The sequence below is a fragment of the Drosophila obscura genome, unplaced genomic scaffold, assembly GCF_018151105.1.
Source record: "Drosophila obscura isolate BZ-5 IFL unplaced genomic scaffold, ASM1815110v1 contig_9, whole genome shotgun sequence".
Classification (NCBI taxonomy): Eukaryota; Metazoa; Arthropoda; class Insecta; order Diptera; family Drosophilidae; genus Drosophila; species Drosophila obscura.
Window position 1 is genome coordinate 773,606 of NW_024542883.1, and position 17,094 is coordinate 790,699.

The 17,094-nt window shown below is 41.6% G+C and overlaps 2 protein-coding genes across 2 annotated transcripts; both read right to left on the minus strand.

The window, feature by feature from the left end:
- Positions 1–6,522: 6,522 nt before the first annotated feature.
- On the minus strand, positions 6,523–8,024 carry LOC121405325. The gene is made up of 2 exons (XM_041595974.1): positions 7,260–8,024; positions 6,523–7,159 (listed from the first exon to the last, which is right to left on the minus strand). Exons 1-2 carry the CDS (start codon positions 7,923–7,925, stop codon positions 7,094–7,096), a joined length of 732 nt encoding a protein of 243 aa, XP_041451908.1. The 5' UTR covers positions 7,926–8,024; the 3' UTR covers positions 6,523–7,093.
- Positions 8,025–8,125: 101 nt separating this feature from the next.
- LOC121405337 lies at positions 8,126–10,121 on the minus strand. The gene is made up of 2 exons (XM_041596002.1): positions 8,530–10,121; positions 8,126–8,252 (listed from the first exon to the last, which is right to left on the minus strand). Exons 1-2 carry the CDS (start codon positions 10,119–10,121, stop codon positions 8,126–8,128), a joined length of 1,719 nt encoding a protein of 572 aa, XP_041451936.1.
- Between the last annotated feature and the right edge of the window lie 6,973 nt (positions 10,122–17,094).

Sequence of the window (17,094 nt, forward strand, 5' to 3'; positions counted from 1 at the left end):
AAGCGATGGCAAAGCAAAGGAAAGAAAGAAAGGTGCGAGATGAAGAGGCTGGTCCAAAATTTGACCAACAAATTTTTTTTTTTAAATCTGTTTTTTGTTATTGAATAAAGATATACAATTTTTTTCAAATTTGTAGTTTAATGTTTGGGGGTTGCTACCACAAAAAGATAATACAAATTTTTGAATAAATATACATTAACAAAAATTGAATTTGTCGGTTTTTTCAAACAATATTGAAACTTAGAAACTAGTTCATATTGATAATAAGATATTTTTATTTTTTTTTTAGTTACTTTTAAAAAATTAACGATTGGTGAAAATCAAGAAGTTCAGCTGAGGTCGATATATTTAGTTAACTAGTTCTCAAAAACTTGTGCGGGTTTTTTACTGCCAATAACTGATTAATGACGATATGAATGGTATCAATATATATGCAATAGATTTCACCAATTACACAACTCGACACGAGTTTTCCTCAAGGAACAAAGATTCGTAAAGATTTGGGGCTTAGATATGGATTGATGATATTTTTTTATCCATGGCAGAACTTTTTTTTGCAGAATTTTTGAAAATCGGTATTTTTTACGAAATTTTGACATTAAAAACTCAGGAAAAGTCGAACTAAAATTGTACCCTGTGTTCTCTTTTTATACCCGTACTCAAAAAAAAGTTAAGGGGTATATTAGCTTTGTGGTAAAAGTGGATGTGTGTAACGCAGAGAAGGAAACGTTTCCGACCCTGTTGGTTTACGGCTGCGCCTTGACGGAGCCCCAATCTGCTGAGATAATGATGCGGCACACAAAGTGGTATTACACCTGTGGCGGCAGTGGACGTTCCTTAGGGGGGCGGATCCGGTGGTCCCAGAGAAAGGTTTTACACGCGGATTTAATGATTGCGTAATGATTTATTAGAGGTTAAGTTAAAAATACAATTTTTGGCACAGAGGGTGCGTTCTGCTTTCCTGGGCTGTCGCTTACAGACTGTATCATCGGCTTGCTGTTCATTGCCGTCGATGTGGTTCTTGAACTTATGTAGTACTTATATGCTAGTCCTAACTGCACCTTGCGACGCGACAATAGCGTACGAGAGCGCCGTATAAGAGCGTTACGAGCAGACCGTAGACGTTTGCCGATCGCTGTAGCTCCCAAAACAACTACGAAAGAGATGCATAAGGCATACTCCCAAAACATAGGCGCAACGACATCTGAGCTGCTATAATATAAAATAGTTCCCCGGTAGAAACTTTGCGTTGCCTAAACATTCTCCCCCCTTGACGATAGCTTCAGTATCGTCTAATCCAGATTGGTTTTTTTTTTTTTTCCAACTTCAGGCCAATAGAACTGAAAATAAAGCTCAAAACAACGCTGTAACGAGAGAGTGCAGTTTATGAGTGTTGTGGAGGGTCAATGTCAGAATTTAGCCAATTATCTTGTATAGGTAGAGGGCAGAGCTTTGCAACCGGTCGTTTAATCAGGCCCCCGTTAGATTTTAGCGTGACCACTCGAACTAAACCATCCTTCCCTCGGTGAGTTTGCATAATTCGACCAAGGGGCCAGAAATTAGACGGAAGCCGCTCGTCTTTAACAATAACTATGTCGCCGGCCTTTAAATTCTCCTTCCTTTCTAACCATTTCGGTCTCCGTTGCAATCGCGTTAAATAGTCAGAGCTCCAACGTTTCCAGAATTGCTGAACCATATATTGACAGTTTCTCCATCGTTCCGTGTGGCTAATGTTATCAACCTGTCCCTCAGGTAGAGCAAGTAAAGATTCCCCTATTAAAAAGTGACCAGGGGTTAATACCATTAGGTCTTCTGGATCATTGCTCAGAGGGCATAGTGGGCGAGAGTTTAAACAAGCCTCGATTTGAGCTAGCACAGTAGCCAACTCTTCATACGTAAGTGTACGAACTCCGATCGTCCTCTTCAGGTGGTATTTCATCGATTTAACACCCGCCTCCCACAGTCCTCCAAAATGTGGTGCAGATGGAGGGTTAAAATGCCAAGTGATCCCATCATCTGCTAGTTTTGAGAGGATAGTATTTTCGATGTACCGTCTGTATGCCAACTTATCAGCTTGCAGCTTTCGATTTGCGCCAACAAAATTCGTCCCACAATCGCTATATATGTGAGTGCATTTCCCACGTCGGCCAATGAATCGCTGCAGTGCTCCCATAAATGCGGTTGATGTCAAGTCCCCCACGGGTTCCAAGTGGATGGCTTTGGTCACCAGACATATAAATACAGCGATGTAGCCCTTGATTGCTGTCCGACCTCTTCCTTTAGAAGGGGATATGTTGAACGGTCCTGCATAATCAACTCCGATGGATTCAAAAGCTCTTTGTGGGCGAACCCTAACCGCTGGCAAATCTCCCATTTGCTGACAAGTGGTCTTCGGATTCAACCTGTAACATACGACACATTGGTGAATTTCCTTTCGTACAGCATTTCGCCCGTTCAGTATCCAGAATCTTTTTCGTATATGGCTGAGTGTAATCGCAGCTCCCCCATGCAGAGTACTGGCATGGCTAAAACGTATAACCAACGTTGTCAGCGGATGCTTGTAGGGAAGAATATACGGATGTTTCTCCGCTTTCGACAGTAATGCGTCTCTCAATCGGCCTCCAAGCCGAATAACATTTTCTTCCTTATCAAAATAAGGATTAAGTGGCAGCAGCGAACTCTCTTTGGTTGCACCTTTCCCGTTCATTAACATGTTCCATTCCTTGGGAAAAGCTTCCAATTGACACATTCGGACTGCGCACAAGAGTCCTCGTCTGAACGTGAAAACGAGTCGGATGCGCATCTGAGAAGCCTGCGCTGCAAGGTTTCTATTATAATATGTTGCCTCCGTAGCTCTTCAATGGCCAACAGTCTCGCTAAAAGCATTTTTTTTAAGTTTAACGCCAAATTCAGATGTCAGTTTTGGAGAACAGCTGATTGCTGCCATGCACAGAGAGTCCCAGACAACATATTGAGAACATCCCATATACATTGTATATGTAGATAACAGATGTAGCAAAAAAATTAGTTTTTTAAATTCTATAATTCTAAAAAATCATAAGCTCAAAAATGTATATACTGACAGTACGGGAATAAGTAGAGTTGCGTCCCCAGAAGCGACTCACACGTTCCTTCTCGTTTTTATTGATATTGACATTTTAAATTGTACATTTACATATCCATATTTTACACATGTTTATACTAATCGTAGTGTTGAGCTACTGAGATATTCAGTAGCTTTGTTTTGCGAAGCTGTTAAAGAGAAGATGATTCAGTTCAGTTAATATATTCACAGTTTATTGCAGTGTAGTATATAAGGCGATACAGAGTCGAAGGGATAGTAAGCTCGATTCAAGACGGGGTCAGATTGAAGACGCGGAAGTCGGTTCAAGACGGTGTCGGATTGCAATAGATCGAGAGATAGAGAAAGCGATGGCAAAGCAAAGGAAAGAAAGAAAGGTGCGAGATGAAGAGGCTGGTCCAAAATTTGACCAACAAATTTTTTTTTTTAAATCTGTTTTTTGTTATTGAATAAAGATATACAATTTTTTTCAAATTTGTAGTTTAATGTTTGGGGGTTGCTACCACAAAAAGATAATACAAATTTTTAAATAAATAAACATTAACAAAAATTGAATTTGTCGGTTTTTTCAAACAATATTGAAACTTAGAAACTAGTTCATATTGATAATAAGATATTTTTATTTTTTTTTTAGTTACTTTTAAAAAATTAACGATTGGTGAAAATCAAGAAGTTCAGCTGAGGTCGATATATTTAGTTAACTAGTTCTCAAAAACTTGTGCGGGTTTTTTACTGCCAATAACTGATTAATGACGATATGAATGGTATCAATATATATGCAATAGATTTCACCAATTACACAACTCGACACGAGTTTTCCTCAAGGAACAAAGATTCGTAAAGATTTGGGGCTTAGATATGGATTGATGATATTTTTTTATCCATGGCAGAACTTTTTTTTGCAGAATTTTTGAAAATCGGTATTTTTTACGAAATTTTGACATTAAAAACTCAGGAAAAGTCGAACTAAAATTGTACCCTGTGTTCTCTTTTTATACCCGTACTCAAAAAAAAGTTAAGGGGTATATTAGCTTTGTGGTAAAAGTGGATGTGTGTAACGCAGAGAAGGAAACGTTTCCGACCCTGTTGGTTTACGGCTGCGCCTTGACGGAGCCCCAATCTGCTGAGATAATGATGCGGCACACAAAGTGGTATTACACCTGTGGCGGCAGTGGACGTTCCTTAGGGGGGCGGATCCGGTGGTCCCAGAGAAAGGTTTTACACGCGGATTTAATGATTGCGTAATGATTTATTAGAGGTTAAGTTAAAAATACAATTTTTGGCACAGAGGGTGCGTTCTGCTTTCCTGGGCTGTCGCTTACAGACTGTATCATCGGCTTGCTGTTCATTGCCGTCGATGTGGTTCTTGAACTTATGTAGTACTTATATGCTAGTCCTAACTGCACCTTGCGACGCGACAATAGCGTACGAGAGCGCCGTATAAGAGCGTTACGAGCAGACCGTAGACGTTTGCCGATCGCTGTAGCTCCCAAAACAACTACGAAAGAGATGCATAAGGCATACTCCCAAAACATAGGCGCAACGACATCTGAGCTGCTATAATATAAAATAGTTCCCCGGTAGAAACTTTGCGTTGCCTAAACATTCTCCCCCCTTGACGATAGCTTCAGTATCGTCTAATCCAGATTGGTTTTTTTTTTTCCAACTTCAGGCCAATAGAACTGAAAATAAAGCTCAAAACAACGCTGTAACGAGAGAGTGCAGTTTATGAGTGTTGTGGAGGGTCAATGTCAGAATTTAGCCAATTATCTTGTATAGGTAGAGGGCAGAGCTTTGCAACCGGTCGTTTAATCAGGCCCCCGTTAGATTTTAGCGTGACCACTCGAACTAAACCATCCTTCCCTCGGTGAGTTTGCATAATTCGACCAAGGGGCCAGAAATTAGACGGAAGCCGCTCGTCTTTAACAATAACTATGTCGCCGGCCTTTAAATTCTCCTTCCTTTCTAACCATTTCGGTCTCCGTTGCAATCGCGTTAAATAGTCAGAGCTCCAACGTTTCCAGAATTGCTGAACCATATATTGACAGTTTCTCCATCGTTCCGTGTGGCTAATGTTATCAACCTGTCCCTCAGGTAGAGCAAGTAAAGATTCCCCTATTAAAAAGTGACCAGGGGTTAATACCATTAGGTCTTCTGGATCATTGCTCAGAGGGCATAGTGGGCGAGAGTTTAAACAAGCCTCGATTTGAGCTAGCACAGTAGCCAACTCTTCATACGTAAGTGTACGAACTCCGATCGTCCTCTTCAGGTGGTATTTCATCGATTTAACACCCGCCTCCCACAGTCCTCCAAAATGTGGTGCAGATGGAGGGTTAAAATGCCAAGTGATCCCATCATCTGCTAGTTTTGAGAGGATAGTATTTTCGATGTACCGTCTGTATGCCAACTTATCAGCTTGCAGCTTTCGATTTGCGCCAACAAAATTCGTCCCACAATCGCTATATATGTGAGTGCATTTCCCACGTCGGCCAATGAATCGCTGCAGTGCTCCCATAAATGCGGTTGATGTCAAGTCCCCCACGGGTTCCAAGTGGATGGCTTTGGTCACCAGACATATAAATACAGCGATGTAGCCCTTGATTGCTGTCCGACCTCTTCCTTTAGAAGGGGATATGTTGAACGGTCCTGCATAATCAACTCCGATGGATTCAAAAGCTCTTTGTGGGCGAACCCTAACCGCTGGCAAATCTCCCATTTGCTGACAAGTGGTCTTCGGATTCAACCTGTAACATACGACACATTGGTGAATTTCCTTTCGTACAGCATTTCGCCCGTTCAGTATCCAGAATCTTTTTCGTATATGGCTGAGTGTAATCGCAGCTCCCCCATGCAGAGTACTGGCATGGCTAAAACGTATAACCAACGTTGTCAGCGGATGCTTGTAGGGAAGAATATACGGATGTTTCTCCGCTTTCGACAGTAATGCGTCTCTCAATCGGCCTCCAAGCCGAATAACATTTTCTTCCTTATCAAAATAAGGATTAAGTGGCAGCAGCGAACTCTCTTTGGTTGCACCTTTCCCGTTCATTAACATGTTCCATTCCTTGGGAAAAGCTTCCAATTGACACATTCGGACTGCGCACAAGAGTCCTCCGCTTAGCTCGTCTATACTGAGAAAGCCAGCCTTCCGATCAGTCTTGGTAACACGGCAATTCCTTAAGAACCGATTCACATATGATATGACGCGGATTAGGCGTGTAAACGACGAACAGCTCTCCAGTAAGGAGGGACAGGACTCGTCCGTGACAGATACAAAATTACATTCAACCTTCTTCATTTCGCTGCTCATTACTGTGTCCATTGCATGGTATACTGCTGGGGTTGGCCATTCCGTTTCAGGCGATTGAAGCCATCGCGGCCCATGCCACCACAATTGGCAGGAAGACAACTTCGTTTCATTGACTCCACGGCTTAAAAGGTCTGCGGGGTTATCCTCCGAGGCAACGTGTTTCCATTGTTTCCCATCGGTTAGCTCCAAAATCTTGCTGATTCGGTTGGCAACGAACATCTTCCATCTCGTAGCTCCTCCTCGAATCCAGCTCAGAACGATCATTGAGTCCGACCAGAAAACCGTTTTTGAAAAATCAACTGGGATATTTATTTGGTCCTTTAGATATTTGAATATTTTGACAGCCATAACTGCTGCACACAACTCGGCTCGTGGGATTGTAAGCTGTGGCTTTATAGGCGACACCTTACATTTTGCTACCACCAACTCCACATGAAAAGATTCCTCTTCTTTTCGCATCCGCAAATAGGCTGCTGCACCATATGCACTCATGGAGGCGTCACAAAATATGTGCAACTGCGGAATAACGCCTGACATTCCCCAAGCTATATACCGTGGTATATGCACCTTCGACAAATTTGGCAACTCCAGTGTGAATTTCTCCCATTCCCTTTGAATAGATAGCGGAACATGGTCATCCCAATTAAGTTTTGTTTTCCATAAGGTCTGCATAAGACGCCGTCCCACTATTGTTACTGGGCTTAGCCAACCCATCGGATCGAATAGCCTTGCAATCGTGGATAATATATTCCTCTTCGTCGGTGTACCTGTCGGAATATCGAAGTTTAAATGAAATCGGAATTCGTCTTCACTGGGGTTCCAATATAAGCCCAGTGCACGTATCATTTCATCGCCCTGCAAATTTACCGGTCCCATTGTCTCACGGTGCTCCAGAGGGATTCCGTCTAGCAGCTGTGTGCAATTACTAGCCCATTTACGTAATTCAAACGTTCCACTTTTCATCATCCCGATGACTTGAGTTTGAATATCCTTGGCATCAGCCAGACTATCCGCTCCTGATAAAACGTCATCCACATACATTTGACGTCTTAGTACATCTGCAGCCAACGGGTAGTTATGAGCTTCATCCTGGGCCAATTGTTGCATGACCCTTATGGCCAAATATGGAGCACAGCTCGTGCCAAACATCACCGTGCAACATGCGTACTCCTCAATTTGATCGCCTTCATCCGGTTTCCACAGAATCCTTTGGTATTGAGCATCCCTCTCATGGACATTGATGCACCTGTACATCTTTTCGACATCTGCCATGAATGCGTATTTCAACGACCTCCAGTTAATCAACACGCTCGGTAGATCCCGATGCAGTTTTGGCCCGATCACCAATACTTCATTTAACGCCTTTCCATTGCTCGTTTTCATTGACCCATCAAATACAACACGCACCTTTGTTGTTGTCGAGGATTCCTTAATCACTGGATGGTGGGGTAAATAGCAATGTGTGGCTCCCCCCTTGGCCATCAATACACCTTGATCTTCAACGTCGCTCCACTGGGAGGAAGCCCTCTTCATTTGGCCTAGTTCCAAATATTCACGGATCGTTTGGGAATATATTTCCTTCAACTTGGCATCCTTCCGTAAACGTTTGTCCAGGTGGCACAACCTTTTTAGAGCTGGCCGGTACGACGCTCCAATCACTGCGCTAGGGTCAAATGTCGATAACAATGGGAGCCGCACTACATATTTCCCATACGACAACCTTTTGTATGTTTCTAGAAAATGTTCCTCACACCATTGTTCTTCATTCGATAATCCTCCAGCTTCTTGCTCATACTGCTCAAGCTCCCAGAACCGTCGGAGCAACCCTTCCAATTCCGCAGATGAATCATCCTGGACCACCTGAACCGTATGTACCAATGCGTTAGTTGCATAATCCTGGACCTTCCCTGAGATAATGAACCCTAAACGGGTGTTCTGCGCGATAGGCGTGCCTGCAGGTCCACGATGTATCTCGCTCAACATCAATTCATCATATATGTCACTACCTAGCAAAATATCCACTCCTTGGGGTACAAAATAATTGGGATCTGCTAAACATAGATGTTTGAAATGAGTCCATTTTTCCATCGATATCCGACGATCCGGCATCCTCTTACTAACCTTCGGCAAAACATACGCTGTGACATTGTACTTCACTTGCGGTTCAAACCGTGATCCGATTTTCAACAGAACTGAAGAGGATGCTTCCGTAATCCGCGCATTGGATAACCCGTTTACCTTTAAATGTGTCTTTTGTCGACACAATCCTAGTCTTTGCGCTACGTTTTCCGATACAAACGAAGCTTGCGATCCTTGGTCTAAGAATGCCCTAAATTGCAACGGGAAGCCTTCTGATGACTCAATGGTGACCAACGCCGTAGGCAGCAGTACCTCATATTTTTGCGTTCCTATAGCGGGCGCACCATTTATGACATTCGACGTGATCTGTTGCACCTGATCCCCAGAATCCCTTATTTGACGCTTCACATGGACAAGAGTGTGGTGTCGGTCTGTGCAAATCGAACAATTGTTTTTTAGCCTGCACCTGCGAGACTGATGGTTGCTTCCCAAACAATTGAAACACAAGCGATACTTCATCACCGATGCCCGCCGGTCTGTTACATTCATGCCTCCAAATACCTTGCAGTCGACTATGGAATGACCTTCAGTTCCACAGACTGCGCATTGATCCACCGATCGGGCAACAAATGAAGATTTAACATCCCTGCGTTTTACGCCGGACCCAGCAGCGCCTTTACTCTCCTTGTTCGATGACAACACTCTGTCAGCTGAGGCTGTCGTGACCATCGTCCTATACTGACCGTCTAGCTGGGTAGACAGCTCCTCGAAAGTTGGTAATTCTTGCGATTGAGCTATCGATTTTTCCCAATCCAATCGTATCTGCGCTGGCAGCTTCTTCGTCATCAGGTATACCAAAATGTGGCTCTGATGGGTGAGATCCACCCCCACCTTCTCCAGCGATTTAATGCATGAACGACAAGTTTGCAAAAACCCTTTTAGCGACACAGGGTCGTCGTTACGGACCATGGGCTGTTGCTCGAGAACCTGCATATAATGCTGAAACAACACTCGCTTATTATCATACAATTTCAACAACATTTGCCAAGCTACACTGTAATTAGATTCTATCAGAGTAAGGTGTTGTATATCCCTTTTCGCTTCATCTGAAAGAGAATCTTTGAGGTAGTGAAATCGATGCAAATCCGTGAGTCTAGGACAATTATGGACCCGAGCTTCAAACATGTCCTTAAATGCCGGCCAATCCACAAATTCTCCACTGAACATGGGTAGTTTCACTCTAGGAAGTTTAACCTCTTCAACACCGGCTGACCCGCTAACACCAGTAGGTTCGGTGGACCCATTTCGCTGCACTTCACCGGATGAGATGAGCGTTGATGCAAGAATCCGACCTCTCGAGATGTTTAATTCCGTTCGAATTTGCGCGACACAAACGATATACGCTTCTTCAAACTGCCCTTCAAGATCCACCTCCAAATAACCCGGCTTCACCAAATCATCCTCCGACCGTATCAGCTTACGATGATTCGCGCGAAATTCCGCATGTACCGTGGTCATAGCTTCCAATCTAGCCTCCATATGCGCTTCAGATTTACTGGTCTCATCATTTTTGAACTTTTCCAACATACGCTTCACCGAGTCTACCAACGCAGCTTGCTCGCAAATTAATTCCACTACACCTTCGGCCATGACTCAACTCTATATCACACAACAACTCACAAGTGCACTAACCTTGCGTAAATGAACCTTCCACTGTTTAAAGGTGTCCAACGAAGACCAACGGTTTGTTTCCAGCCAGTCCCAAGCAAAGCAGTCCCGGGTTTCGGCACCAAAAATATGTTGGTTTACGGCTGCGCCTTGACGGAGCCCCAATCTGCTGAGATAATGATGCGGCACACAAAGTGGTATTACACCTGTGGCGGCAGTGGACGTTCCTTAGGGGGGCGGATCCGGTGGTCCCAGAGAAAGGTTTTACACGCGGATTTAATGATTGCGTAATGATTTATTAGAGGTTAAGTTAAAAATACAATTTTTGGCACAGAGGGTGCGTTCTGCTTTCCTGGGCTGTCGCTTACAGACTGTATCATCGGCTTGCTGTTCATTGCCGTCGATGTGGTTCTTGAACTTATGTAGTACTTATATGCTAGTCCTAACTGCACCTTGCGACGCGACAATAGCGTACGAGAGCGCCGTATAAGAGCGTTACGAGCAGACCGTAGACGTTTGCCGATCGCTGTAGCTCCCAAAACAACTACGAAAGAGATGCATAAGGCATACTCCCAAAACATAGGCGCAACGACATCTGAGCTGCTATAATATAAAATAGTTCCCCGGTAGAAACTTTGCGTTGCCTAAACAGACCCCATAAAGTATATATATTCTTGATCAGCATCAATAGCCGAGTCGATATAGCCATGTCCGTCTGTCCGTCCGTCCGTCTATCCGTCTGTCCGTCTTGATGAGCGCCTAGATCTGAGAGACTATAAGAGCTAGAGAAACCAAATTTGGTTTCCAGACTCATGTGATATCACACTGCTACAAGTGTATTTCAAAATTTCGCCCCGCCCCCTTCTGCCGCCACAAAAAACGAAAATCTGTGGCAGGCACATTTTTAAAGATACGATAAAACTAAAAACGCAGTATCGTAGAAAATGGGGGAAAAAAAAAACGAGAAGGAACGTGTGAGTCGCTTCTGGGGACGCGACTCTACTTATACCCGTACTCAGTCAGTATATACATTTTTAAGCTTATGATTTTTTAGAATTTAAAAGTTTAAAAAAAATTTCACATTTTACATTTTTTTGCTACATCTATTATCTACATCTACATATATTATGTATATTCTACATCTAACATGTAGATTATGCATATACCATTTAGATTCTACATCTCCTCCGCTAGGGGTTGCTCGCGCACTGAACGCGGCAGAGTGTGCGAGCGAGAAGGAAAATGAGTTCCGTTGTCTGAAACGGGAGGGGGAGGGGAAGCAACTGAAAATGAATTTCTTCATTCTGGCTATAATTATGATCCGATCTAATTCAGATTCGGCAATCTTTTATCGTATCTTTAAAACTGTGCCTGCCACAGATTTTCGTCCTTTGTGTGGGCGGAAGGGGGCGGGGCGAAATTTTGAAATACACTTGTAGCAGTGTGATATCACATGAGTCTGGAAACCAAATTTGGTTTCTCTAGCTCTTATAGTCTCTGAGATCCAGGCGCTCATCAAGACGGACAGACGGACAGACGGACGGACAGACGGACATGGCTATATAGACTCGGCTATTGATGCTGATCAAGAATATATATACTTTATGGGGTCGGAAACGTTTCCTTCTCTGCGTTGCACACATCCACTTTTACCACAAATCTAATATACCCCTTAACTCTTTTTTGAGTACGGGTATAAAAACATGTAAATTACCATTAAATCCAAGGTAACAAAACTAGGGGGTGTCGCGTTTGAATTTCGAAAAAAAGTTTTTGGCCCAGCCTAATGTACATATGTATGTAGATGACAAAGTTAGCCAGCGCGCAGAATAAATGACGAACAATAAAAGATAATAGTGATGTGAAAGGGTTGATTTCTGGATTATTAATGATTCTTTATGAAATCAAACTCATATTTATATGAAAGTTGTCAGCATGTATCGCCTCCATGCATGTGTCTTGGCGTGAGAAACAAAGTCTCGCTTCGTAAGGCTCCCACGGTCAATATGCAATATAACGCCTCGGATTTCGGACGGTGGCGGTAGCTGCCCAATGCCCGTTACGTAAGGTTCTCTGGATGCAGAGGCATCACTTTTGGGCATTGGCAGCGGTCACAGCAGTGCAACTGGAAACGAATTTCGATACCGCCGCGATCATTGTTGAGAAAGTGCCAGCCTGCATGATAAGTTTAACCTTATCAATGGTGCAGTTTTGAGTCATGGCCTTGACCATTCCATCTGCGATGAAAGCGCATTCCAAAGATTTTGTTAATTGTTCACTTTTGTTGGTATACTGGTTTGCAGTCTTATTCATCTGATGTATGTTCATTATATTGGCTGTAATTGCATCTATTGACTCCTTTTACGGTTGTTATACCCGTACTCAAAAAAGAGTTAAGGGGTATATTAGATTTGTGGTAAAAGTAGATGTGTGTAACGCAGAGAAGGAAACGTTTCCGACCCCATAAAGTATATATATTCTTGATCAGCATCAATAGCCGAGTCGATATAGCCATGTCTGTCTGTCCGTCTGTCTGTCTGTCCATCTTGTTGAGCGCCTAGATTTCAGAGACTATAAGAGCTAGGGCAACCAAATTTGGTTTCCAGACTCATGTGATATCACACTGCTACAAGTGTATATCACCGCCCCACAGTGGTCGATTCTGCCAATCTGGCAGGCAATATATGAAAAATTAAAATGTCGAATCCTGTTAATTTTTTTTAATTTTTGCAAAGTAAACATCCCACTGATATTTATTGCGATATTTATATATTTTTCCTATCGATAGTCCAGTACCTGCACGCGGTTGAATCGCAAATAACTTTTCTGTCCATACCTAAGGACATTTTACCGCAACTTTATGGCTTTTGGTAAAGCAAAATATATCTTAATGTTTTGCGATTTGTATTAAAATTGCCATCCATTTTGATAATGGTTGGTAAGTATTTAATAAAAAATATATGTGTTGGTCCTGTGCTTACATGTATTAGTGGTAAATCGTTGTAGAACTTAACATTTCCTTTAGTTTTCTATTAATAACATACCCGACACTTGCATGGAATAGATCTTTTGACATCCGTCCCCTTCCGTCTTCAATCTTTTTTTATTTATGAAACCAGTCTTTTCTGAATCTTCTGTGTTAAAACAAATTGCAACTACGTCCAACACGTTAATTTATTTGATTTTATAGGACAAATGTCAGTTTCGAATAACGCGCTTTTTGCGATATGGCGCATGGAAACTGTGCCAGGAAAAAAAGTTGAAGCGATGCGAAGCCATGTTTTTTCTCAAATTATTGATGAAAACAAATTCAGCGATGAAGATCGCAAGAAAATAAATACTAAATTGACTAATTTTGGATATAAGGTTGCCGAAAGGTGGAGAGAGTGCCACAGATGTTTACAATATTTTCAAAAACACAACGAAAAATGGTTGAACGAAAAAATTATATTTACTGCAACAGATGCAATTAGTTCTGGGCGCCCAGCAAAACCATTTTCTGACTGCACAGAACATCGTCAAATTCAAAGGGTTAGTGATATCGTTAACAAAACTCCCTGCGAAGAATTGGTAGTAGCTACTCGAGTTAGTTTATACAGTGCTGGCAAAAGAAATGCTCTTCAGGTTTTATCAATACTAGATTCAGAAAACCCTGCAAAAAAGAACACAAAAACTGAAGCAGATAACGTACGTCATTTTTATACCCGTACTCAAAAAAGAGTTAAGGGGTATATTAGATTTGTGGTAAAAGTGGATGTGTGTAACGCAGAGAAGGAAACGTTTCCGACCCCATAAAGTATATATATTCTTGATCAGCATCAATAGCCGAGTCGATGTAGCCATGTCTGTCTGTCCGTCCGTCCGTCCGTCTGTCCGTCTGTCCGTCTTGATGAGCGCCTAGATCTCAAAGACTATAAAAGCTAGAGCAACCAAATTTTGTTTCCAGACTCATGTAATATCACACTGCTACAAGTGTATTTCAAAATTTCGCCCCGCCCACTTCCGCACCCATAAAGGACGAAAATCTGTGGCAGGCACAATTTTAAAGATACGATAAAACTAACTAAATACGCAGTATCGTAGAAAATGACCATATCTACCAGATTGACGAATCTGAATCAGATCGGATCATAATTATAGCCAGAATGAAGAAATGAATTTTCTGTTGGTTCCCTCTCCTTCTTAAGCGCTGCTGACGCTACTGATTCTCTTTCTCGCTCGCACACTCTGCCGCGTTCAGTGCGCGAGCAACCCCTAGCGGAGGAGATATAGAATATAAATGGTACATGTACAATCTACTTGTTAGATGTGGAACATACATTGTAGATGTAGATGTAGATAACAGATGTAGCAAAAAAGTGTAAAATGTGAAATTTTTTTTAAACTTTTAAATTCTAAAAAATCATAAGCTTAAAATGTATATACTGACTGAGTACGGGTATAAGTAGAGTCGCGTCCCCAGAAGCGACTCACACGTTCCTTCTCGTTTTTTTTGTATAGGTGCATTAATTAGGCGTCGTTTAAGGGGTTGCTCATTAAAAACTACCTATTGGGAACAAAGCAAACGAAAAAGAGTTGTACATTTGGTACCTGATCGCGTTCCTTTGTTCCCAATTGGCAGTTGGGCCCGCAACCTTCCAAAAGGTATTTTTTGTTAATTTTTTCATTTTTTAGGTTTGGTTAACGATTTTTAGCTACAAAGTTGCTTCATTGTTTTAAGCATTTCTAGTTGTTTTAATTATCTTTTCAAAATAGCAAAGTTCTTTACAATCAGACGTAAGATACTAGAGCTATGTAAAAAAAGAAGCGCTACTTCTGAAAAAAGCTTTAAAAAAAAACCCCCTTCCGACACCATAAAGGACGAAAATCTGTGGCAGGCACAATTTTATAGATACGATGTTCGGCTAAGCGCCGGACCATGACAGCACAAAGAGTAGTTGAGCATCTCTTAATGTAATGTCTCTCTTTATAACCGATTGTTTGCTTGTACTTATGCTCTTGCTGGTACTTTGCTCTTTCTCGGGGTTCGTCAGCCGCTGGGGGGGAGGATCATCAGAAAAAGCAGAAGTGTCTTCAAGATCAATCACGACCGTAATTAAACGTTTTGCTGTCTGGCACAGTGACCTGCCTGACAAAAGTTCTATACGTTCATAGCATAAATATATCGCTTTCTTGAACCGGCCCCGCGTCTTCAATCGACCCATCATAAACTCTCGCTAGCAAATTCACACCTTTCGCTATTTTTCAATACAAACCATATATATATAAGCTTAAGTCCAGTAAACTGTGAAATATTACCTGAACAATCATCGTCTTTTAATACCTCGAAAAACAACGCTACTGAAAAAGCTCAGTAGCTCAACATTTGCTGACCCCGACGTGATATAAACATAAACTTTTTTAATTTTATCACAAAAACATAACATTGTCGTTGGATAAATTCGCTTTGAACCACGGTTTTTCGGTTCGTCGTTTGTGCATAAGCTACAGAAACGGTTCTCGCGTCATCTGCTTTGCGGTCTGCTTGCTTGCTGTTGTTTCGTTTCGGGATCAGTGAGGAGGAGCTGAACGTGAGGCTGAAGTTGCTAGCGGATCTTTTAGCTTCATTCAACGAGCACCATAATGCCCTGGAGAAGATTGTGGCCGAGGTGGCCACCTAGGGGGAATCGGACTTTCGAAGTTAGGATAGTAATGCCACCTTTTTTAAGCCGAATTGAAAGTATGCTGTTTTTCTTTAATTAAGCATTACAAAAAATAAAATAAAACTTCCTTTAAGTCAAACGTGTGCATACTTTTTTGTGCAAATTGTGAAAACATTTTTAGTCATTTGTAGTCATTTGTAGTTTGTAGTCATTTGTAGATTCCTGGTGCCATCGCTTCAATATGACAAAACAAACCATTTCTCCAAACTATTGCCATTGCATTTTTGTGTTTATTGTAATGACCCAAACTAGCAGTAGTTTGAGAAGACAATAACAAAACCACATACTTATCGTCTGAACGTGAAAACGAGTCGGATGCGCATCTGAGAAGCCTGCGCTGCAAGGTTTCTATTATAATATGTTGCCTCCGTAGCTCTTCAATGGCCAACAGTCTCGCTAAAAGCATTTTTTTTTTAAGTTTAACGCCAAATTCAGATGTCAGTTTTGGAGAAAAGCTGATTGCTGCCATGCACAGAGAGTCCCAGACAACATATTGACAACATCCCATATACATTGTATATGGGCATATCCGCCGAATGGTCAACCAGGACCGAAAAATAAAATGTTCATAATCATCGTATTTTTTTGTGTATTCTTAAAAAGAAATGTCCAAATTTTCATAATGGTTCATATGGTTTCAATGGTTTCAATGGTTTCAATGGTTTCATAATGCCATAAGCATATCTCAGTGGTTTTCATGAGAAAATTTGCCTGAAAACTTGAAAAATGTGATTTCCTCACTTTTAGCTTTTTTTAAAGGCATTTTTATATTTAATTATTTTGCATGCAAAACATATGATATGCTTGCACTCTTTCTACCTAATCTCTCTATTGCAATCTGTTAAGAAGAGAAAAATGCAAAGAGACCGAAAAAATCTTCAGTTAACGGTTAATTTTTATTTTGCTTCTTATCTATGTTCTAATCGTACGTTCGCGACCGAAAACATCATTTTATTGTAAACTGCATGTGTAAAGTAAGTTTTGTGTAACTATTTTAAATATAAAAAAACTTTGGGGTTACTATTAACCAAACTTTTTATTTTGATTTTCGAAGTAGCGTACGTTCGCGACCGTAAGTATTTTTTATACCCGTACTCAAAAAAGAGTTAAGGGGTATATTAGATTTGTGGTAAAAGTGGATGTGTGTAACGCAGAGAAGGAAACGTTTCCGACCCCATAAAGTATATATATTCTTGATCAGCATCAATAGCCGAGTCGATATAGCCATGTCTGTCTGTCCGTCTGTCTGTCTG